At 40.4% G+C, this 20780-nt stretch overlaps 5 protein-coding genes across 6 annotated transcripts; 3 read left to right on the top strand and 2 right to left on the bottom strand.

Moving 5' to 3' along the window:
- Positions 1 to 254: 254 nt before the first annotated feature.
- On the top strand, positions 255 to 4338 carry mif4gdb (MIF4G domain containing b). Of its 2 annotated transcripts, none has more exons than XM_055510953.1 (6): positions 255 to 408; positions 944 to 1063; positions 1162 to 1271; positions 1537 to 1692; positions 1867 to 1959; positions 2215 to 4338. In XM_055510953.1, the coding sequence occupies exons 2-6, from the start codon at positions 985 to 987 to the stop codon at positions 2440 to 2442; spliced, it is 666 nt and encodes a 221-aa protein (XP_055366928.1). In that variant the 5' UTR covers positions 255 to 408; positions 944 to 984; the 3' UTR covers positions 2443 to 4338. The 2 variants fall into 2 exon arrangements, with proteins under 2 accessions (XP_055366928.1, XP_055366929.1); XM_055510954.1 differs by having other exon boundaries at positions 270 to 408; positions 950 to 1063.
- Positions 3837 to 5653, bottom strand: mrps7 (mitochondrial ribosomal protein S7). Its single transcript, XM_029159799.3, has 5 exons — positions 5530 to 5653; positions 4883 to 5074; positions 4715 to 4778; positions 4453 to 4620; positions 3837 to 4335 (listed from the first exon to the last, which is right to left on the bottom strand). The coding sequence occupies exons 1-5, from the start codon at positions 5571 to 5573 to the stop codon at positions 4114 to 4116; spliced, it is 690 nt and encodes a 229-aa protein (XP_029015632.1). The 5' UTR covers positions 5574 to 5653; the 3' UTR covers positions 3837 to 4113.
- A 36-nt stretch (positions 5654 to 5689) lies between these two features.
- Positions 5690 to 11015, top strand: gga3b (golgi associated, gamma adaptin ear containing, ARF binding protein 3b). The gene is made up of 17 exons (XM_029157984.3): positions 5690 to 5835; positions 6411 to 6495; positions 6577 to 6652; positions 6728 to 6826; positions 6911 to 7034; positions 7110 to 7213; positions 7295 to 7375; positions 7462 to 7599; positions 7828 to 7909; positions 8000 to 8125; positions 8215 to 8463; positions 8624 to 8706; positions 8819 to 8952; positions 9048 to 9337; positions 9417 to 9586; positions 9698 to 9808; positions 9901 to 11015. The coding sequence occupies exons 1-17, from the start codon at positions 5739 to 5741 to the stop codon at positions 10009 to 10011; spliced, it is 2160 nt and encodes a 719-aa protein (XP_029013817.1). The 5' UTR covers positions 5690 to 5738; the 3' UTR covers positions 10012 to 11015.
- A 48-nt stretch (positions 11016 to 11063) lies between these two features.
- nup85 (nucleoporin 85) lies at positions 11064 to 15588 on the bottom strand. The gene is made up of 19 exons (XM_029157985.3): positions 15418 to 15588; positions 14988 to 15078; positions 14725 to 14881; positions 14566 to 14636; positions 14430 to 14473; positions 14256 to 14325; positions 14008 to 14129; positions 13787 to 13921; positions 13557 to 13679; positions 13343 to 13474; positions 13148 to 13254; positions 12975 to 13058; positions 12836 to 12901; positions 12578 to 12729; positions 12372 to 12489; positions 12100 to 12200; positions 11654 to 11805; positions 11384 to 11485; positions 11064 to 11269 (listed from the first exon to the last, which is right to left on the bottom strand). The coding sequence occupies exons 1-19, from the start codon at positions 15451 to 15453 to the stop codon at positions 11171 to 11173; spliced, it is 1962 nt and encodes a 653-aa protein (XP_029013818.1). The 5' UTR covers positions 15454 to 15588; the 3' UTR covers positions 11064 to 11170.
- Positions 15589 to 16269: 681 nt separating this feature from the next.
- LOC114859911 (small ubiquitin-related modifier 2) lies at positions 16270 to 20376 on the top strand. Its single transcript, XM_029157992.2, has 4 exons — positions 16270 to 16427; positions 17234 to 17365; positions 19296 to 19367; positions 19701 to 20376. Exons 1-4 carry the CDS (start codon positions 16407 to 16409, stop codon positions 19761 to 19763), a joined length of 288 nt encoding a protein of 95 aa, XP_029013825.1. The 5' UTR covers positions 16270 to 16406; the 3' UTR covers positions 19764 to 20376.
- Positions 20377 to 20780: the final 404 nt, after the last annotated feature.

Below are 20780 nucleotides of genomic sequence, written 5' to 3'. Positions count from 1 at the left end.
TTGTTTTAACTGGGTATGGTATATTACTAATATGAATGAAATTTAAATATACACACATACATAAACATACATATATCATATGAGAATAAAATCAGAATTGGTTTTAAAGACGAAACTACAGCACAACGCCTTCAAAATAAAATGTAAAAATCTATAGAATGTGGTTACAGTTTTTAACCACTTGATGGTGCTGTAAATAAACAATAACTGCTCTCAACGTCCAGGGAGCTGTAATAACAAACTGAGGCAAGAGCAGCAGGGGAGGGATTTATCTTGCATTGATATGTAGGCTTTGGAAGGCTGTGTCTTCTAGTATCTATCGCTAGCCAGTTTCTCCAAACGGGATGAGCCATATATGTGTTTATGTGCTCTAAATAAAAACAGTTTTTCCTATTAGCCTTTTTAAATGTAAGTAATGTCTTTATTTTGTCTTTAGCGTTGTAAACGGCTGTAAGATAAATGTCGGTTGCTAAGTTAACTCGTAACGTTTGGTGGCTAGCTAATATAGCTAATAGTTTGTTGACCACATAATGTTAGCTAACGTTATATTAAGTTGTTATGGTCATGTCATGAACCTGTGACAAGCTACAACTACACCTGCTCTTTGTCGTGACGTTAACACCCACGTAGCTGTTGTTAATGTAGTTTTGTGACTAACGGAATGTATTAATGATCTTTTGTTTATGTGTAGTTCTGTGTTGATTTGATCTGTTCTGGGACCAGAGCTGGCTCATCTAATCCCTGCCATTCGTCAGTGAATGGGCCACGGGGAACAGCCCAGTTTGATGACTGTACACTATTTTGTGGTTATTGTTGTCCCACAATTTGTCCTGTGACATGTACCTAATTTAATGCCCAGGCTTAAATAAGAACCTCTGCCTGTTTTTTGGAAAGTGTGCATGTTGTTTGACAAGCAGACAACTGAATTGTATATTTTGTCCAGCTTCAGGGCTCTCAGGTGTAATTCGGGTGATACAGTGGATAATGGAAAACTCCACCGAAGATTACCGGATCCAGTCCTTTGACCTGGATACACAGATGCTCCTGAAAACAGCCTTGAAAGGTCAGTGTTCAACTATATTCAATCACTGCTCTCCTCACTCTCTCTTGCTGTGTGATGGATAAATATATCAAATGTTGCTTTGTTCATTTTTGACTTAGATCCGGGTTCAGTGAATCTGGAGAAGGTTTCCAACATCATTGTGGACCAGTCTTTGAAGGACCAGATGTTCAGTAAAGAGGCTGGACGTATCTGCTACACCATTGTGCAGGTCAGGTTAACAGTAGATGCTGTCACTGTCCGTTTGTTTACAGCAGCACAGTGACTAAGACACTCAGCCCTATTGAGATGGAGGGATTAAGCAACTAGAACAAGACTTAATTGTCCAATTTAATCTCTTTAACCAAATTCTAAATCGTCTTAATTTATCACTGCCTAACTGGTAGCCAAAAAAAAGCAAGCCCTTAAGCCAGGCTACCAACACCACGGTATCCTAACCTTCCATTATGTAACAAGACTCTGATCATGTCGCGCAGGCTGAGGTCAAGCAGAACAATGGAAATGTGTTCAGGAGGAACCTGCTAAATCGACTCCAACAGGAGTTCAAGGTCCGTGAGGACACCCGGAGGCGTTCACTGCAGGAGTGGGTGTGCTATGTCACGTTCATCTGTAACATCTTTGACTACCTCAAAGTAAGAAAAGAGACAGATTTCCAACATGTCAGACTTCACTGCATTGGGGGAACATTTTCTGTGGTTCAAAAGGAAAATATATAGTTAAAATCTTTGAATAGGTTTTTAATAACTATATAATATTTGCTTTGAATGAAGTTCCTTTTAAATTCAACTGCTGTGTCTTGTCATTAGGTGAATAACATGCCAATGGTGGCTCTGGTCCATCCTGTGTATGACTGTCTGATAAGACTGGGCCAACCAGATGCTCTAATGAATGAGGAAGAGGTGAGAAAGAGCATATGGTTATTGTTTGCTGTTGCATTCATTTTTATATACACTATTGCAGTTTAAATAAAAATATTAATATTGATAGCTTTATTGTATGAAGATTCTCAGAAATCCATGTTAGGTTATCTGGAAGTCATGGCAACTGAACCATCTCTCGTTTCTTAACAGAAGAAATGTTCAAGCTCCACCCATTAAGGCCTTGGTATGGTATAAACACTGAAATAACGGCTATTCATCTACCTCCACCTACAGGTGGACTGCCTGGTGCTTCAGCTGCATCGAATTGGCGAGCAGCTGGAGAAAGTAAACGTCCAGAGGATGGATGAACTGTTCTTCCTTTTGCGGGACGGCTTCCTGCTACAGGAGGGCCTGACCTCCATGGCCCGTCTGCTGCTGCTGGAGATCCTGGAGTTCAGGGCTGGAGGGTGGATGCTCAGCAGCACCGCACACAAGTACTACTACAGTGAAATTGCCGACTAGTCCCACTGCTTCTCAGTCACCAATGAACACCAGCATCCTAACAAGCGACTGCAACAACTTCCAGGTGAACAACGAAGGGTTTGCTGTAGGTGGAGGTTGATCAAGGCTGTAAAGAGGTTTGGTTTTGCTGGATTACTTTGTGTTTCAGAATATTACTGACATATGGTGCCATGATTGTGGAAAGTGCAATAGTTCAAAAACAAGTTGAAGTTCAGTTAACAAGATTTAGCCACATTCAGGTATTCTCTTGGGTTTAAAGGTTTACAGCTGCAAGATTTTACTGGCATTGCTGTTTTTGAAAAATAATTTAAATTTATTTTTACTGAATCCAAAGGATTTGGAAGACATTCCAGTCAGACACAGGCTGATTTGCATTTAGTTTGACTTAGTTGCGTGACCAAGGTTTCAACCTTTAGCTGAATATTTGACAGTAGAATTATTTTATAAAAACTTTGCATTGCAGAGTAGAATTTTCTGCCTAATTTTACCTGTAGAGTTGTTGTTTTTTACCAGCTGTCATTTGAAGCTGGTTTAAAAGATTAACATTGTTGCTTAATTCAGGGAGTTTTTTGTGTATTATAGGTCAACTTATAAATGAACGCTTAAAAGGTTGGATACACTTCATATTTAAAATGCATTTTTATCGAATTAGTTGAGAGTGAAGACGTTTATTTTTTTAAAGTGGTGCCAATGTAATATTTCTAATAATTATCAAATACAACTGACAAATTCAAAACAGTTTTGTAGTTTTGAGGTGGTCCTGTAGCAGATATCTTTCACCCTTCACATTAAAACAGATCTAAGTGTTCATTAGTGGAAAAGTATTTTGCATTCAGATACGGTTTCCAGTTTACATAAAAATCTGTGGTTTCTTTTGATTGTACTTTGTGGTGGCTGGTTGCTTCAACCAAAGCTGTGCCTTGGAATAAAATACAAACATGGGTGTGGCTTCAGAATGCCAACATTCTGGAAACCTAAAATGTCAATGTATTTTGCAGCAGTCAGACAAATCAACCTCTCAACCCACAGAAACTGTTTTTTTACATGAAATATTGATTTAATTTGATTTAAAGCTATAGACATTCAGTGTGGAAGGCCAAATCATATTTACAATTTAGAAAATTTGGATTTCTGTCTTCCAAAATCCTGTTTCTAGCACATTCTAAAAAAAATTAACTTTGATATTTCTTAAAATTAGACAATGTTTAATTTAAAACTAAATTGATGCATAATAAAAGTAGAAAGTCAACATGCCTGGTTTTCCCCATTGCTGGACAATAAAGGTATTCTTTCAACCTGACTGTAATTTTTCTATATTTCGTGACATTTTTACTTTAAGGTAATTCTATGTTTGGTTGTACATTTACTTGCAAATATATTTGCTCCAATAAATCTTTAAAGGTTTTCAGTAATTTATTTCACTGTATTTGCTTCTATTAGTAATACCTTTTAAGGTATTTAACGGTTTGTCGCACAGGGTACCAAAAGTGACAGTAAAATTGCTCACTACTCTTTTATACAAGCGCCAATGCTCCCAGACACATTTTTACAGCATAGTCCTTTTACCAAACATGACGTTTTGAAATCCCTGTTAATCTCATGAGAAAATCTTTGCAGTTCTTTGTGTCCGGCAGGGTTCACATCATCTGTCCAGTATGCCGCTTTTTAAGTCTACCACCAGCGGTAATGGGCGTAGGCTCTGTTGGATTCAGCCATCTTGTGCAGCTCAAGTTTTTTCTTGATTACATTGCCCTCTTTGATGGATGCCGCCAAGAGTTCCTGAGAAAGTTTTTCATACATGAGAGTACGTCTGTCTTTGTTTTCCCTGCACTCAGTGATCATCCATTTCATGGCAAGGAAGCGGCGTCTGTTCTCCGTTAGAGGGATGGGAACCTGGGAAGACAATACTGTTACTTTGGTGGATACAAAAACAAGACTTAGGGTTGTTTCTCATGCAGTCATTATAACTTTGCGTAAATCATGTCAGCACTGCTTCAGCATCTGATTTACCTGATAAAACTTTCCTCCCTTCTGAATGCTGGCCAGCCCAACCACAGGTTTACAGTTCTCCAGAGCTTGGTGAAAGATTGTGTAGGGGTTACATTCAATCTCTTCCTTCTTCCCCTCTGGAGCTTTATGGTATTTTTCCACCTGTTTTCTCTTAATGTTTTCCAGGGTCTGTAAAAAGAGGGTTGGCAACAATATGTACACACTATATTATCTGTCCAACAGCAAATCTGTGAATGTGTTTTGAGGGTCTGTACTGTCCTACTTGATTGAGGATGTCTCTGGCCAAAATCTTGTTTCCATTTTTCATAATCATGTTAATGAATTTACTGAAAAGCAAATCAAAGAAATGAAAAGTTTTAACTTAATACAGTAAGTGGTATAAGTATTTCCTTAGTGTAGCAATTGTGCTGCAGCAAAATGCTTGTTCTACCTGAGGTCGGGGTCATTGAAAACTGAACTGGTGACTCCACCCGTTGCAGCTTTAATGGGGCGAAGTGTTTTGAGCTTCTGTTGTTCTCTCTCCTCCTTAGTCAGTTTTGCCTCTGATCGGGTGTAGGCCTCCTTCCGGACCTCTGGCTCCAGATAGTATGGGTTGTACCTGCTCCATCTCACCAGGATCACTCTGCCACAGATTCATAAAATAGTCAATAATCTTTTTTTATTTGAAAGCAAGCATGCATGATTTGTTTTCTAAAACTGTTGTGTTGTGTGGTTTTAATATTGATTCTATTTTTTCTATTGCATCTATTTATGGGATACATGCATTTCTTGGTTGCGTGTGATTTTGATAATATTATTTATAAAAGTAACCTTTCATTTTTAATTTAATTTATTTATTTGCATTTTAAGGCAATTAGACACTTTGCTTTGCTATTTTAGACACAGAGTAAATAATTACTTATTTTTATTTTATTATTAGCTAGTATATTGCCTAAAGCTACCTAGCCACACAGCGTTAGATTTCACTGATATTTAAACGTTCTGTATCATAAAACACATATAACAAGCATATATATTACGCAGCTAACAGCACTGTGATTGTTTATGCCTTCATATATTCATATAGATTTGAATTACCTTGGTATCCAAGGTTTTAACAATCCTGAGAAGGTGGCAGCCATCTTGGCAATGTGAGCGTCAGTCAGGACCCCGGGTTAGTACGTCCTACAGGTGCCTCCATTAAAAAGAATTGAAGCTGCGGTGCAGTTTTAATTACAATTCCATGCCCAAACATTATTTGAAATTATATATTATTATTATCATTGTTTTATAAACAACTCTAAACAATGATTGTGAATGCTCGCTTACACGCGCCGGTGACGTCACGCGATGTTTTTAGTGCTATGGCGTACCAGGAAGGGGAGTCGCTTGAATCCTGGCTCAGTGAGTGATTAATCCAATTTTATGAATTAAATAATATACTTAGTTAGTTAGAAACATGGTTGTGCGTCACATGGCAGTCATTAAATCTGCGCAAATGTTGTCATGGCGCTTATCAACTGTTTTTTTAGCTGAGCGTCTGCATCAGTAAGCGGCAGAATGGGTGGAGAGCCTGAAGCTGCTGGACGCGTCTGTCGCCACAGTCTTTAGCAGAGACGCGCAGCTTTACTGACTCTTTTAGGTTTTTAGCTCAGTACTTAGTTCAGAAATATGTCTGTATGAATGAATGAATTAAACCATGAGCTGCACTGTAAATCCAGGGAGTGTCGTTCCATCGGAGGTGGTAGTGTTAGTCTAGAGTGTGGGTAGTAGTTGTGTGTATTATGTATGTATGAAAGTCGGAGCCTGATATGAACCATAACTCCACACAGGGAACTGACAATGGGGCTCTAACTTTCTAAATGTAATTTTTTAAATGAACTGTGCAGAAGTAATGTTTCCCCTACATTTGTCAAAACTTAAGTTACCAGAACAAAAATGATTTAAACTGATATATAGTAAATGCTTATGTCTGACAGATAAAGCCACTCATCCAACAAACAGGCAGGAGGACTGGGAGTATATTATAGGCTTCTGTGATCAGATCAACAAGGAACTTGAAGGGTATGTCTTTGAAAACAAACAGTTTTTTTCCTTTAAAATAAAGGCAGTCAAAGTATCATAATCTGAAATTTACTCCTGCAGCCCTCAGATAGCTGTAACGCTGCTTGTCCACAAAGTCCACTCTCCACAAGAATGGGAAGCCCTCCAGGCTCTGACGGTAAGACATGTTCAACATTCACCTTTTCCCACTGAAGCAAATACTTTGGCCTAAGGTTTATGATTTTGTGCGCAGGTGTTGGAGGCATGCATGAAGAACTGTGGGAGGAGGTTTCATAATGAAGTTGGAAAATACAGATTTTTAAACGAGCTTATTAAAATTGTGTCTCCAAAGGTGAGTGATTTCCAAATAATGTTCGTTGGTATTCAAACATTTTTAAAGCTTACTTTTCTCTTTTTAATCAACTTTTATTTGCAGTACTTGGGTGACAGTGCACCTGAGAAGGTGAAGCTGAAGATTGTAGAGATGCTTTACAGCTGGACGATTGCATTTCCTAATGAGGCTAAGATCAGTGAAGCCTACCAGACGCTGAAAAGACAGGGTGTGTGCATAAAACATGTCTGACTTTTTCTTATCAGCGCACATGTATTAATCTAGTTCTCACTCTTATCATCAGGCCTCGTAATGCATGACCCAGAATTACCCTTGGACAGAACTTTGATTCCCTCTCCTCCAACAAGACCTAAACATCCAGTATTTGAGAATGAGGACATGGGCAAAGTGAGTGATAAACAGTAAAGTCTCTGGTTTAACTAATAGTAGGTAATAGACTTTTATTTATGCTTTTTTGTGTGTGTTTAGCTTCTGGCTGAGCTTCTTCGGAGTAAAAACCCTGAAGACCTCCAGGAAGCCAACAGATTGATCAAAAACATGGTGAAAGAGGTAACGTACAGCTTTAAAGTGTATGTACAAGCTAATGTTTAGCCCACAACCTACAAATTGACTTAAACTGTTTCGTTTTATGTCAGGATGAGGCACGAGTGCAGAAGGTCACAAAGCGAATGCACACTCTGGAGGAAGTGAACATCAACGTTAGGCTGCTGACCGAGATGCTGTCTCACTACAATAAAGACAGCTCCACTGACTCGGACAAGGAGATCCTCAAGGTGTGTGTGTGTGTGTGTGTGTGTGTGTGTGTGTGTGTGTGTGTGTGTGTGTGTGTGTGTGTGTGTGTGTGTCCCTCTCATGATCACATGGTCAAACGCTTTAGAAATCAAATCAAAGCAGCTGCGAGAGTCAAATGCCAAATTTGAGATTCTCACAACAGCAGCACACGTCTGTCGCTGTCCAGCCCTCCTCAGCCTGTACAGCCTCTGCTTTGTCTTGCTCACCAGGAGCTGTTTGAGCGGTGTGACAAGCTGAGGCGTGCTGCTTACAAAATGGCCACGGAGACGGAGGACAATGACACCAGTTTAGGTTGGTTATAGCATTATCCCCATTTAGAGGGGCCCTTCTCACACTGGATGTATATAACCGGACCTTTCAGTGTAATTGTCGACCACTCAGGTGACATCCTGCAGGCCAGCGATGACCTGTCAAGAGTCATTAACTCCTATAAGCGGATAGTTGAGGGGCAGCCCATCAACGGCGACAGTGAGGAGCCTCGATCCACAGGTGTTCCCAGTGAGAGCGGTGAGAGATGGGTCATGGCTGTGCACTTTTTAATGTGACAGTGAAAGTTGTTATGGTTATCTTCACCTCAGGCTATCAATCTTCTGCAGAGATCACGGACACGCTGATCGACCTCGCCGGCCTCGACACTCCCAGCCCTCCTCAGCCTGTCACCCCTCCCCCCCGCTCCTTGAATCTCGTCCCCGCCGGTCTTGCAGCTTCCGTCGTACCTGTGCTGCCTCCTCCCCCCAAGCGCCTGGCCGGCTCCCACGGCAGTCAGAGCAGCAGCCCCAGACACCCGCCCCTCGACAAGGCCTCCGCCTCCCTCTCTCTCCTGGATGACGAGCTGCTGTGCCTAGGTATCCTCACCTTGAGTCGTGTTAGATGAACAGTTCATGGGAAAAGTGCTTTGACTCTCAGAATCTGTTCCCATAACGTGTGGGTTGCACTGTGTTGTTTGTAAGAGTGTTGAAAGCCTTCAGTCAAGCTAAAAAGTATTTGCAACTTTGCTTGTTGCAGAACTAAATGACCCCATTACCTCTCTGAGCAGCCAAACAAAACCCAAATTAAACGAAGTGTCCAAACAGTGGACCTCCTTGCAGGTATATCACTAATTATCTAAATACTTAGCAACTTTTTAACCAAATGACCATCACTACTAGCTGCTGTGTGACGAGAGGTCTTATTAATGTCCTATCCTCTTTTCATCTGCAGGCTCCACCCCCAAGTGTGAATATGTTCAGCAGTAGCTCTTCAGGGCCTATGATACCTGTGGAACCATCTGCAACCACGCATAGTCTCCAGAACCTCCAGGACCTGGCCATGCTGGGCTTTTCAGATCATAACAGGTGCGGTTCTGTGTTTTTGTGTGGGAAATGAAGACTTGAATTCATCTCAGCAGTGCTGTCTTCGATTTAATGTCACTGTGAAATGTGGTTTTCAGTCTGTCCTGCCCGATGACAGCCAGAGGGAGCAGCTTTGGCGCACCTCCTGCAGCAGCACCTCCCCTTGTACTGGGGCAAAGCTCTACCTCCTCAGCCCCGGTTTCCCAGAGTTCCCTGCCAAGTTCTCCTGCTCTGTTCCACCCTAAGACCCAAAGCCTAGGCTCGGCCCCGGGCAGCCCACTGTTCCGCTCCATGTCCCCCTGTCACCCTTTTGTTCACGGCAGCCCAGCCCGAGCCGCAGACATCTCTCTTAGCCACGTGCACGTCCCTCTGGAGGCCATCAGACCAAGTAAGAGCGGGACGGAGCTGAGAAATTATTCGTCATCGTTAACAGTTACTACACCAGACGCTCTTTGTCCCTCTGTCAGGCAAAGTGCTGCCGGTGACGGCTTACGATAAGGATGGCGTTCGTGTGCTGCTCACCTTTGCTTCAGACTGTCCCCCTGGCAGACCTGACGTGCTTGTAATGGTGGTGTCCATGCTCAATACAGCGCCGCTGGCTGTTCATAGTGTGGTACTGCAGGCTGCTGTTCCCAAGGTATTGACATTCACTTGCCAGATCCATTTATTTATTTATCTCTATGGATCTGAAATACATTTTCTGTAACAAATTCATGAAATCAATGTGCTGACTTTTCCTTTTAATCAGTCAATGAAGGTAAAACTGCAGCCGCCATCAGGAAGTGAGCTAGCGCCATTCAACCCCATCCTACCTCCAGCCTCCATCACACAGATCATGTTGCTGGCAAACCCAGCAAAGGTAGGTGATGCATAACCACAGACGAACCACAGAGAGCTGCACCTGGAGACAGAGTCGTTTGCTAAAGGATTTGTGTGTGTGCGTCCTCACAGGAGAAGGTGCGTCTGCGCTACAAGCTGTCGTTCACACTTGGCGAGCGTCTGTGCAACGAGGTCGGAGAGGTAGACCAGTTCCCCCCACCAGAGACGTGGGGTTATCTATAGCAGTGAGCAGGACTAATAGCACTTAGAGATACAGAGAATACTCCATGAAGGGATGGGGGGGTGCACATCCATCCCCGAGAGAGGACGTTTGAGAAACCTTCCCCATCTTAACGTTTGTCTTTCATTTTCTGGTAATGAGATGTTAACACACATTAACAGTTGTGTTTATGCAGCGCTTGCTAAGAAAGTGAGGATTTCTGCTGGTAGGTGAAACAGGCACAGTGAGATAAATGCCTCTATGGATTTTCCTGAAGATTATTTAAACAGACTTGAATGTAGTGTAATCAGTGCATTGCAGCATTACAAATATTTAAAAGAACAAAACCTCTGTGTTTTTACTGAGAGACAAACACTGGGCTTTTATTTCTTTTTTAGACTGAAGACGTAAGATAAGCAGAGCTCTGAACATCGTACAGTATTTAGTGGTTCTTTCTAGTTGTACAGAAAATGTACAGAAAGAAAAGTTATTTAAATATTTAACAAATATTTGACTTGTAAGGTAATTAAACTTAAATTATAATTATGTTTGAGATTTTTGACTTCAAACTAAAGCAACAAAACATGGGTCTTATAAACAGTCCAACACTGGATTCATTTTATGGATTTACTGATTAAATCTAATTTCTTGAATTTGACGCCATGGGTTTCTGCATTTTATTTAAAATATGGTTATTAGGATCATTTTTCCCTTTATAATTTGACCTCAGTGCATCACTGAACCTTGAAAATGTGAACTGTAAAACCTGAACATAACTTTGATGACTTGAAGGATCAGCAGTGAGAAGGATTGGACTTTTTATAAATCAGTCCTTCGATCGTCCCTTTGGTCCGTCAGTTGTCAGCTCATTGCGTATGGGACCTACTCAGTTGTTTATTGTACAGTATGTACAATGGTTGTAACGTATTGTCTAAATGTGATGTGTGGATTTTTGGAGTGTTAGGTTTGTACATACTGTATGATGTGTACATCTGCATGAAGAAAAATAAAGATTTCCTTCATCTGACTTCAGACTTTAAAGTTGTAAAACACAAAATTACAAAACATTTCAAAACATTGTACATCATGAAATGTTTTATTATCAAAGAGCACATTTGGATTACATAAGGTTTATATACAGTACAAAATGCATAAGAAGTGCCTTCTTTATAATGCAACCATTCACGATTCTACTGTTCCCTCTTTGACTATGGCCATGGCAAGGTTCCTGGCCAAAGCGAGTCTCAGGAGCTCCACTTTGGTCGTCTCTATGTCTTCCTCCTGAAAAGGCCCCGTTGGAGTTGATTTTACGTTATGAATTGCTGACAGTTAACAATAAATAATAGAGTAAAATCATATACAAACAGTGTAAAAGCTGTCTGAGGTGATTCATACCTGCATGGTCCTGTCTGTGCCAGGACCTGTGTTGCTCAGTGATGAGGTGAGCTCCTCTAAGCAGAACATGAGCTCGTGAGTTTGGTCTGCTGAGAAGATCACCTGAAAATCCAACAAACACCCTCTGATTAAAGCAGAGCAGAGTGGCTTCTGCTTTCTCTAGGTTTGTGCAGTATAATTTTCAAGGATTTTCAAAGACCTTTGATGAACAATTACAATTCCTCTGCAAAACCAATCATACATTATACAGATGACTTAGTGGTGACGGACCTCTTTCTGTTCCAGCAGTGGTAGGGCGTCTGTGAGCAGGGTCATCCAGAAGCTCCGGGGGGCAATCTTGGCAGTCATGAGGGAGAGGAGCAGCTTCGCTGCCTCCCTGAAGCGATTCTCTCCATACAGCTTGTGGAACTCACGATACTTTCCTTTAAACAAACAGAGAAATGTTTTTCAGGCTGCACTGCACAGTTGGGAATCGATTTTCTCTCCATAGTGAGTGCTGCACCTTTGCAGCTGGAAAACATGCCATCCTGCAGGGAATCCAATTGAGTGATTTAGTGTTTATCCTGAACCATAAAGTAACTCATTGAGGAAAACCACTGCAAACAGTGCATTTGGGGCAGTGCAGCTTTTGTTTTCTATTATTGAATGTCACCTCACTTACATGTGTGGGCTGAGTGATAGAAATAATGTGTTGTGTTTGTGATTCTTGTTCATACCGAGAAACGTGAGCCTGTCGCTGAGCAGCATTGCTGGACCCAAGTTGTCTATTAGGTCAAGATCAGAAAATGTCCCTCTGGCGCAGTAATCCTGTAAGAATCTGAACAACAAACAAAACATATCATCTGAAAGAATCGACATCACAACGCAATGCTTTCACACAGAGCTGTAATTCATTAGAGGCTAAACAGAATACAATCCTTGATTTGTTCTGAAATAAACAGAAGTTTTGTATCTAATTAAAAAATGAGTGCACAGTTAGGAAACTAACCTCTCTGATATTAGGGTGGCAAAGGCAGCATCTTTAGCCCTGATACTCCAAGAGAGAGCAGATCCCAATCTGTTGTTCCTCAGAGCCCGCATAGCCATGATCTTACAGATACTCCGCACTGAGAGGAAAACAGGTTCACATCTCTATTGCAATGAAATGTTTACATTAACATCTCTGTTACACATGTTGAGACTGTAAAACACTACCTTGCTCTGACATCTGCCTCTTCTCACAGATTCGAAGCACCTTCAGGGCTTTGTGCTCCGTGTCTAAAGGCACGCGCTCAATCTGTAGCTCCAGGTAAACGCGGCCAAATTCTGGGCAGTGGTCAAAGTAATCCACAGCCAACTGCCACAGGCTGAACAGAAACACACACAGTATTATTATACCAGAAAATATATTATGTTCCACAGTGATGAATTACTTGTGTATATCTGAAATTATGACTAACAAAATTTCTATACCTGTTATGAGTAAAGAGTCCAGAGGCATATTCCAACAAGAGAAACTCTCTCAAATTAGATCCAAAGCTGAGCAGAAACACAAAGGAGGGTTAGCTGAACACTGTCTTATTTAGTTCTAGTGTATGAGTGCAGTACTTACTGTAGATTGTGAGACTGGAGGAGGTGGCAGTGATCCAGGAGATCTGTCAGATGGGCTACAAACCACCAGTTGTTGAGTGCAATGCTGTGGCCCATACGATGGAGAAATTAAAAAACATTAAGTAAAAGAGGATTAAGATTCTGAGGGTGTAGCTACATATTCCTTCATGCTACCTGCAGTCTTTGATGACCTGATGGATGTCAAACTCAAAGGCGGCCAGTAGGATGTTATCCAGGGGCTCGGGTACACTCCTCGAGTCCAAAAACATGGTCATGCATGACTGCAGAAGGTGTGCATACACACGCACCCAGTAAACAACAGGAGTATGATGGCAATAATGCTTCATTGTGCTGTGAAATATAGGGTACCTGTGCATAGTAATGTAACTCAGTAGGTTTGACTGTGGGGTGGCAGAAAAGCAGTCTAGTCACTAGGAAATGATACCAGGTGCCCAACAGGTCCTTGTGCGCCAACAGTGTGTCTTCATCCCCAACTAGGATCTAAGATTGTATAAGATTTTATGTAAAACTGACGAAAGTACCATAAGGTCAATGCTACACATGAAAAGCAAGAGGCACTAACCTTGCAGATGAACTCCAGGTGTTGGTTACTAGCAAAAGAGTTGTCCTGAAGACAGCGGTCCACCTCATCATGCCAGTGCCTCCACTTCACCTCAAATTCCGTAAGCGTCTGGATGCCACCAGGCTGATGGTTTATTATGGAATATTGAGAGATAAAGGTGAGGCCAGGTTTTTTTTCTTTAAGATCGTGCTAAAAGTCAAACATCTTCTTAAGCTGCATAGCAATCTTACAGTATAGAAGGGCATCTTGCTGAGCAGAGAGTCCATCAGTTTATACATATTTCTGGCAGCAGGCTGTAGAGTGGCCTGTTTTATAAGCATCTGTCTGGCTTCTTCCAGTCTTCCCTGCAGCACGTAACTCACCACCTTTACAGAGCACACAAAATGTGGCCTACGTTGGCTAATGTAAATGCACCAATTGCAAATGAAATGTATGCATGTGCTAAACCTACCACATCCCAGTAGTTGCGGTGCTCAGCAGGACTTTCACTCTGCAGCACCTCGCTGGCCTTCTCATCCACATCAGCCTTGTGTAACCTCACCCAGTCCAAAAGTTGAAGCAAGAGGACACCGGCTGAGAAGACATGCATGCACACACACATCTGTTGCTATCCATTATCTCACAATCTCAAAGCAAAGATATAAAATGTATCCCTAAGAGAACAAGTGGAGCTTAACAAGGAAAAGATGAAATCCTAACCATGGGCAACATCGATGAAAAGCACTTCACACAGATTCCAAATCAGCTCTATGGCCAAAAGTATGGACACCTGTCACAAAAACAGTGGTTAGGACATATTCTGTGAAAAACAAAACAAACTGCAGACCACCATGTGCATTAGTGGCACACCTACATAAACATCTTAATATATACCTGATTTCCATACTGTGTAGCCACCTCTGAATCTTTTGTAGAAACTGCAGACAAAAGACAATATGGATTTGATGTTACCTGCAATTAGTGAAATTGAAGATTTTAAATATCTGTATTACTTGATTAAAATGTTAACCTGCAGCTTGCTGCAGTTCCTCCATGCAGGCTCTTATCACAGATCTGTAGTTTTTACTGATGCTGACAAACCTAAAGCAGAAGACAAATCATGACATGCACCCACTTTTTGATGCGTTATTGTTGTTGTTATTGTTTTCAAGAGGTCACATGGCCTTACTGGGACTTTTTGTTTTTGCTTGGGAGGTCCTCTCTAATTGTCTGCAGCCCGACAAAGATGTGATGCGATTCATTGAAGAGCTTGCGTAAAATAGGGGAATAGATGTCCTCATCTTTCCTGACCTCATGGATGGCAGAGCTACAGGGTCCTTTAGCACCTGATATTTATAAACACAAGAAAGAAGACGGATGAAGCAAATAGCAACATGAGATAAGAAGAGCAAGAAAGAAGGTGATAAACAGAGTGAATTAATCTTTACGCACCTGCTGATTTGTAAAGCGTCTCGTATACAAGGATATCACCAGGACCCCAAGCAAAGCCCAAATGCTTCCCAGCATTGGCTGCAGGAATATTCTGCATTTAAGCAAACAGAACAGAATAGAAATATATATAGCTAGCTGTGACACCAACCTAAGTGGAAGTTTGGTGAAAGAACGAATATTAATATTACATATGTACATAATGTTAGCATACATTTAGTCCAATTCACAAGCACAGTATGTCATATTCTTCCTACTATTCTAGTATATTTTGAGTGTGTGGCAGTTTCTGATAGACGTTATGACATGTTCTATGTCAAATCCGACACTTTGGAAGACAGACTGCTGATATACTGTTAGCCTAATAGCAATGCTATTCAGAAGAATGAACTAAACTTTATAAAAGGAGAAAACAAAGATCACGGCTACTTACAGTGACAGCCGGCTCAACGTCTACCTCCTCCATCATTGCAATGCAGCGCTCTCAAAACGATAAAATACAAAACTATTTAATATTTGGCTATAAACACTTGAGCTGCATGAACTGCAGGCGCCGTGCCGCTTACGCGCCTCAGCTATTTAGTCAAAAGTCCTCACGCCGCATGTATGATGACGTCACAGAGGGCTTGTCTAAAGGCCTGATCAAATCTATGACGGCTGCCCATTCTCTCGCCTGTCTTTCCGTCTGCTGTGCTATTTTCATAATGTGGGGTAGTGATAAGGTGCAGCAAATAAGTAAAACTTCCATGAATACAATAAATAAAATTAAGCACATATTACCAAGATATGTCAAGTTGGGGAGAGATAGGTTTACATAAAAAATTAGGAATTATCAAAGTTTTGTATAATTGTCTTTGTTTATTACTTTTGCAAAAACACAAAACACATCACAATCTAATACGTTCACTGGATTCTGTTAGAAACCAATGCAAATACACACGTATTTAAACATTCGACATAGTTTTAGTCCATCACATATACCAGACAGAAAACAAGATGGCCGCTGGTATTTAGAGGGTGGAAGAAGGAAAACATAACTGGAAATTTCACAGTCCCCGTGTTTACAATATACTTCACGGTGATTTTAATCGTAATCCACCCGCAATTAGAGGTCATCTGGGTGGTAAAGGGGCCATTATTGCACAATTATCGCTCTAAACTTGACAACAAAAGAAAAAAACATCGCCGTGCGCGTGCATGTGTTCCTGTATACCACTTTAACGCGCATTGGGACCATCCCGCTCATGCCCAGACCGATCTTTCATCCTCGTGACTGCATGGAGCCATTCACTGGCCGGTGCAGTGGACGCGCAATGGCACGAGGTCGCGCACGTTTGGTCAGAGTAATAAAAACGCGAACGAGTACGTGCGCGTACTCGAATTCTTTGTGTGGCAGCATAGGGAAGCGCCAAAAGAGTGACCATGGCTGATGAAAAACCTAAGGTGAGTGTCTCCATATTGTATCAAAATACCTATTTATTTAACGAAATGTGTATGACCGGAGCTTGGAGATAAAACGACCTCTCCTCGTGTTCTGTCTTACATAGTTAAAGTTAAAACCTAAAATTCAACTACTGCCTATGCCTACTTTGATAGACCGGAAGGTTTGTGAACGCGCATCCTCTGGCGCGCACATCCCGTCTACTTACCACGAACATCCAACCAGCAGCTGATGTTATCCTCCGTCCATGCGAGTGTGTGAACGGCTTGTTATTTAGCTTGTGTGTGCGCTCATATGCGTAAGTGGTGAAAAGTTTTGCGCTCTGCATTGGCGTACCAGCATACGTTAATATGACGGACTTTTCTTGTTATTCTGTGTGCAGATTTCAGGTTGTGGCGCGCATAATTGATTTACAGACTGTCAAACAGAATGTAAACAAAGAAAACCGTAATCTTGTGCATCATTATTGCAACTAGAAAAATGTTAAATGTTAAACGGTCTGTATTTGCCTAATTGAATGAATTACCTTGATTTTAAAAATGGATATTTAGCATCATAATTCAAAAAGATCAAAATTATTTAATAATATTGTTAGCAACAGGTTGTAGAATTAGCTGACTTGTCAAAACTCTGTTATTATGCACTAATACATAATCATACAGCCATTCCTTCATCTTGTAGGAGAATAGTAGTAGTAGAGTAAAACACTATTATGGCTTAAATGACTAAACCTGAACATGCAGCTTTTCATCTTTTTGTAAGGCTGTAACCAAGTTAACAGTGTTTATTTTCCTCTTCTATGTCACAGGAAGGGGTCAAAACAGAAAACAACGAACACATAAATCTAAAGGTAGCAGGTCAGGATGGATCTGTGGTCCAGTTCAAGATCAAAAGACACACACCGCTCATCAAACTCATGAAGGCCTACTGTGAGAGACAGGTGGGGATGACTCAGTACCACAGCACAGAATCCATCATAAATGAATGGGGGCAGGTCAAGATGGTTGTGGGTAATCACTACCCAAAACATTGTACCATAAGAATTTAATGGTTAAAGAAAATATGTTGTTGATACTCACTGTGTATATGTAAGCTTGTGATGATTTTTAGATTCAACTTGTTCAGAATGTTACCAAAACATAAACCATTTAAGGGACTATTTCTAGGTAAGAAAATTGTTATAGTTTCTGTTTTGGGGGTTAAAATTGTTTACACTTGTTTTTTAAACTTTTTTAGTTTAAAGCAAGTCCACTTAATTGCATCTGTTTGATGTTTATTGGAACACTATAACTAGGGAAAAAGCCACCTTCTTGGAAACTCTTTTGTAAAACTCCCTTAATTGGCATTTTTCATTGTGTGCCTTGCATCTCAAGTTTCAGGTGAAGCTAATGACTTTAAAAAAGAGCTCCCTTACATTGAGGTTGGCACAGGATGGACAAATGGAACATGTCAACCTGGCCGTCATTAAACTGGCTCATCAAAGTGGAATATTTTTAGCATAGCAGAGACCATGTGGGCCTAAATGTATATCAAAGAACAATCAGAGCAGTTCCCTTCCATGTGTTGAGCATGACTGACAAGCTTTACAACAGCCTACAACAAGCTGCATTTACATCACATGGAAATATTTATTTGAATCACTTTAAGGTTCAGAACAACAGCTTTGAAGTAAGGCCATGCCTGACAGCAGTGCCTATGCAGTGCCTATGACACTTACTACAGCTACACTTAGTGACTGGTTATTACAGTGATCTCATAATGCAGTGTTAACCCCAGGTAAAGGAAGAGTCAGGTGATTTACACGCTCAACACATAAGAATAAAATAAGAAAGCCTTTAATAGTCCCACGGTGGGGCACATAGATTGTGTTGTTAATGTGTTAACGTGTGAAAACTATTCACTGCTATCTACAGTTTTTTAACACTGTAGATAGCAGTTAGTTAGCAGATAGTTAGTTCTTATAAAACGCAATGGCTACAGTTAGTATATGTTTCTAGCACAGTCAATTTCTCTAAAGTGATTTATCCTCAGTGTGTTTTAGTTGGTTTTCCTGAGATTTATTGACTGCTGGCTATTATCCCACTCTGCTTCGGCTCAAAAACAGATTGGTGCTACAGAATAAATGATAATTTTCCTTTAGTAGCTATTGAACTTAAATTGTTTCTGTCACTTCTCTACTAAATCTGAGCCCCTTATCTACGTCTCTGATTCAGCATGTTAACCGGAAAACATGTCTAATCTTTTCAGTCAGCAGGTTTGGGCTGAATACTTTCTGAAGACGTCCTTTTGCTGTGCACGTTCTTATAATAGGAACTGCAGGAATGCTGAGTCTGTCCCAGGAGTTAAATGTGGGATGACTGCCAATGCAGTTCTTCTGTAATACTGATTGCAAATTCCATGACTACAAAAACAGCCTTCACTTTAAAAGAAATGTTTTAACTGAAAGAAAAATGTGTAAATTGCAACGTAAAACATGCATTTAAGTCCCTGACAGAAGACCGAAAGCCTAGAGTTTAGTTTTATGTGTTCTCTAGACGACCAGCCATGTTTGCCATGAAACTCATAAGCATGTGTTTTTCATTATTCTTTCATGTTTCAAAACAAATGACGGTTTAGGCTAACTGATGTTTTTATGATCCAAGAACAAGCAGGAGTTGAACAAGGAAGCATATGCTTCACAGTTCATCCACTGAAACTTTATTGTTTTGCACAAACTTTATTGTGATTGTGAAGCGCATTGTATCTAATGGTTTTAGAAGTAATAGCATTGTTAACCCCTTTGAATCGTTTTGAGGGATAATTGGTTTCATCAGACAAACTGGGTTTTATCTCGGTTTACTAGAAACGCTTTTGTGTTTGTTTCTCTTCAGGGACTTTCGATGAGACAAATCAGGTTCAGATTTGACGGACAGCCAATAAACGAGACAGACACACCAGCACAGGTAAGTCTTAATGCAATTTTGTTATTACTTAACAGAAAATAAATGTGTATTTACAAGCAAGATGTTTACTTTATTTTCCTTTTCATGTGTGTAATTATTTGCCAATTTTGTAGACTTCATGTTATTTTTCAGGCCTTTTCCTGTAGAGTAGCTTTTTTTGTAGTAATGGAATTGTGTTGCAAAGTGTGCACACAGGTCAGAATGTATCAGGCATTGCTGAAGGTCTAATTAATATTTAATGCCACTTGAAACTTGTTATTTATAAAGCGACGCTATCTTAGAACCTACAAACACAAGATACGGAGTCTAAATAACCCGTTTTCTTTTTAACAGTTGGAAATGGAAGATGAAGATACAATTGATGTGTTTCAACAACAGACTGGAGGCCTGATTTAATCTGCCACATGCTTCATGGTTTTCCTTAACACAACAACCTTCCTTACCTGTGATACACACCGGCTGCTTCTTTGCAACGCGTCCCATGGCCTCAACAGAATTCCATGCAGAAGAAGTTTCTCTGCCACTCATAACTGCTGTATAGTATTTACATTCTCGCCCCATTCACGTTTCTGTTTTGTACATAAACCATTTCCAGATCATCTTGAGTTGAGGTTTTGTCTGTTCATGGTGTATTGTGTAACTAAGACTTCCATTCCCAATTGGACAGGTTTGTTCTAAGGTTGCTGACTGACAGTACTGCTGGTAGGGTAAGAGTTCATAAAACTGGCTCCTGTAAATTTGTTCTTGAAGTGTACTATTGGGACTGGCTGTCACATAGTAAACGGTATATAAAGTTTGGGAGTAAAGCCGACAAAAATGGTTCTGTTATCTAAAAATATTTGATTTTATACATTTTATATAGTAGTGGATGTGTAGACAAATGTTTAAATTCATCATTTGACTTGACCAAGCTGCAAATTTTAGCGGAGTCTGAACAGATGTTAAACGTTAAACACCTGTCTTGTCTATTATAATGTCTGTTAAAATAAAGCTATTGTCTTTTTCCAGACTTTTACAGTTTCTGTCTTTGTAATTCCCTCAATTTAATCAATTTTTAATTCTTTCTTCCAAAACCCAATATAGGTTGGTCATTGTAATTAATTTTGGACGTTTAAATGTATGTTGGAAACTAGAAGGCTTTTGAAGCATCTGTTGCAGAAGAGAGTGTCTTCTTAACAGCAGCTCTTCTCCATCATCCAGTGCAGCATTCATTTCTCAGACATTAAACTGCACTGCATCAGAAAGGTTATATTTCTATTGTATTATATAATTAAGGTCAAGGTGTCGGCTAGAGTAAAATAATAATAATAATTAAGTGTCTTGATTAGCAATAAATCTAGAAATGTCTTTGCCTGGATCACTGGAAATCTGAATGTAGGACGGATCTTATTGAGATTGATAATTGTAAAAGTA

Source organism: Betta splendens, chromosome 8 (assembly GCF_900634795.4).
Source record: "Betta splendens chromosome 8, fBetSpl5.4, whole genome shotgun sequence".
NCBI classification, from domain to species: Eukaryota; Metazoa; Chordata; class Actinopteri; order Anabantiformes; family Osphronemidae; genus Betta; species Betta splendens.
Note: the sequence above shows the minus strand (reverse complement) of the source record. Positions and strands in the feature narration are given on the sequence as shown.

Coding starts and splice junctions, on each gene's coding strand:
- mif4gdb (XM_055510953.1), top strand. CDS start 985: ATGGAAAACTCCACCGAAGATTACCGGATCCAGTCCTTTGACCTGGAT. Junction 1,064..1,161: donor CCTGAAAACAGCCTTGAAAG/GTCAGTGTTCAA, acceptor TTTTTGACTTAG/ATCCGGGTTCAGTGAATCTG. Junction 1,272..1,536: donor TCTGCTACACCATTGTGCAG/GTCAGGTTAACA, acceptor CATGTCGCGCAG/GCTGAGGTCAAGCAGAACAA.
- LOC114859911 (XM_029157992.2), top strand. CDS start 16,407: ATGGCTGATGAAAAACCTAAG. Junction 17,366..19,295: donor AGGCCTACTGTGAGAGACAG/GTGGGGATGACT, acceptor GTTTCTCTTCAG/GGACTTTCGATGAGACAAAT. Junction 19,368..19,700: donor AGACAGACACACCAGCACAG/GTAAGTCTTAAT, acceptor TCTTTTTAACAG/TTGGAAATGGAAGATGAAGA.
- mrps7 (XM_029159799.3), bottom strand. CDS start 5,573: ATGGCTGCCACCTTCTCAGGATTGTTAAAACCTTGGATACCAAG. Junction 5,075..5,529: donor TTAAAACCTTGGATACCAAG/GTAATTCAAATC, acceptor AATCTGTGGCAG/AGTGATCCTGGTGAGATGGA. Junction 4,621..4,714: donor CCAGAGACATCCTCAATCAA/GTAGGACAGTAC, acceptor CTCTTTTTACAG/ACCCTGGAAAACATTAAGAG.
- nup85 (XM_029157985.3), bottom strand. CDS start 15,453: ATGATGGAGGAGGTAGACGTTGAGCCGGCTGTCACT. Junction 13,059..13,147: donor CAGGTCATCAAAGACTGCAG/GTAGCATGAAGG, acceptor TATGGGCCACAG/CATTGCACTCAACAACTGGT. Junction 12,490..12,577: donor GAGGCAGATGTCAGAGCAAG/GTAGTGTTTTAC, acceptor TTTTCCTCTCAG/TGCGGAGTATCTGTAAGATC.
- gga3b (XM_029157984.3), top strand. CDS start 5,739: ATGATTGTGAATGCTCGCTTACACGCGCCGGTGACGTCACGCGATGTT. Junction 6,827..6,910: donor TTAAAATTGTGTCTCCAAAG/GTGAGTGATTTC, acceptor TTTTATTTGCAG/TACTTGGGTGACAGTGCACC. Junction 7,910..7,999: donor GGACAATGACACCAGTTTAG/GTTGGTTATAGC, acceptor TCGACCACTCAG/GTGACATCCTGCAGGCCAGC.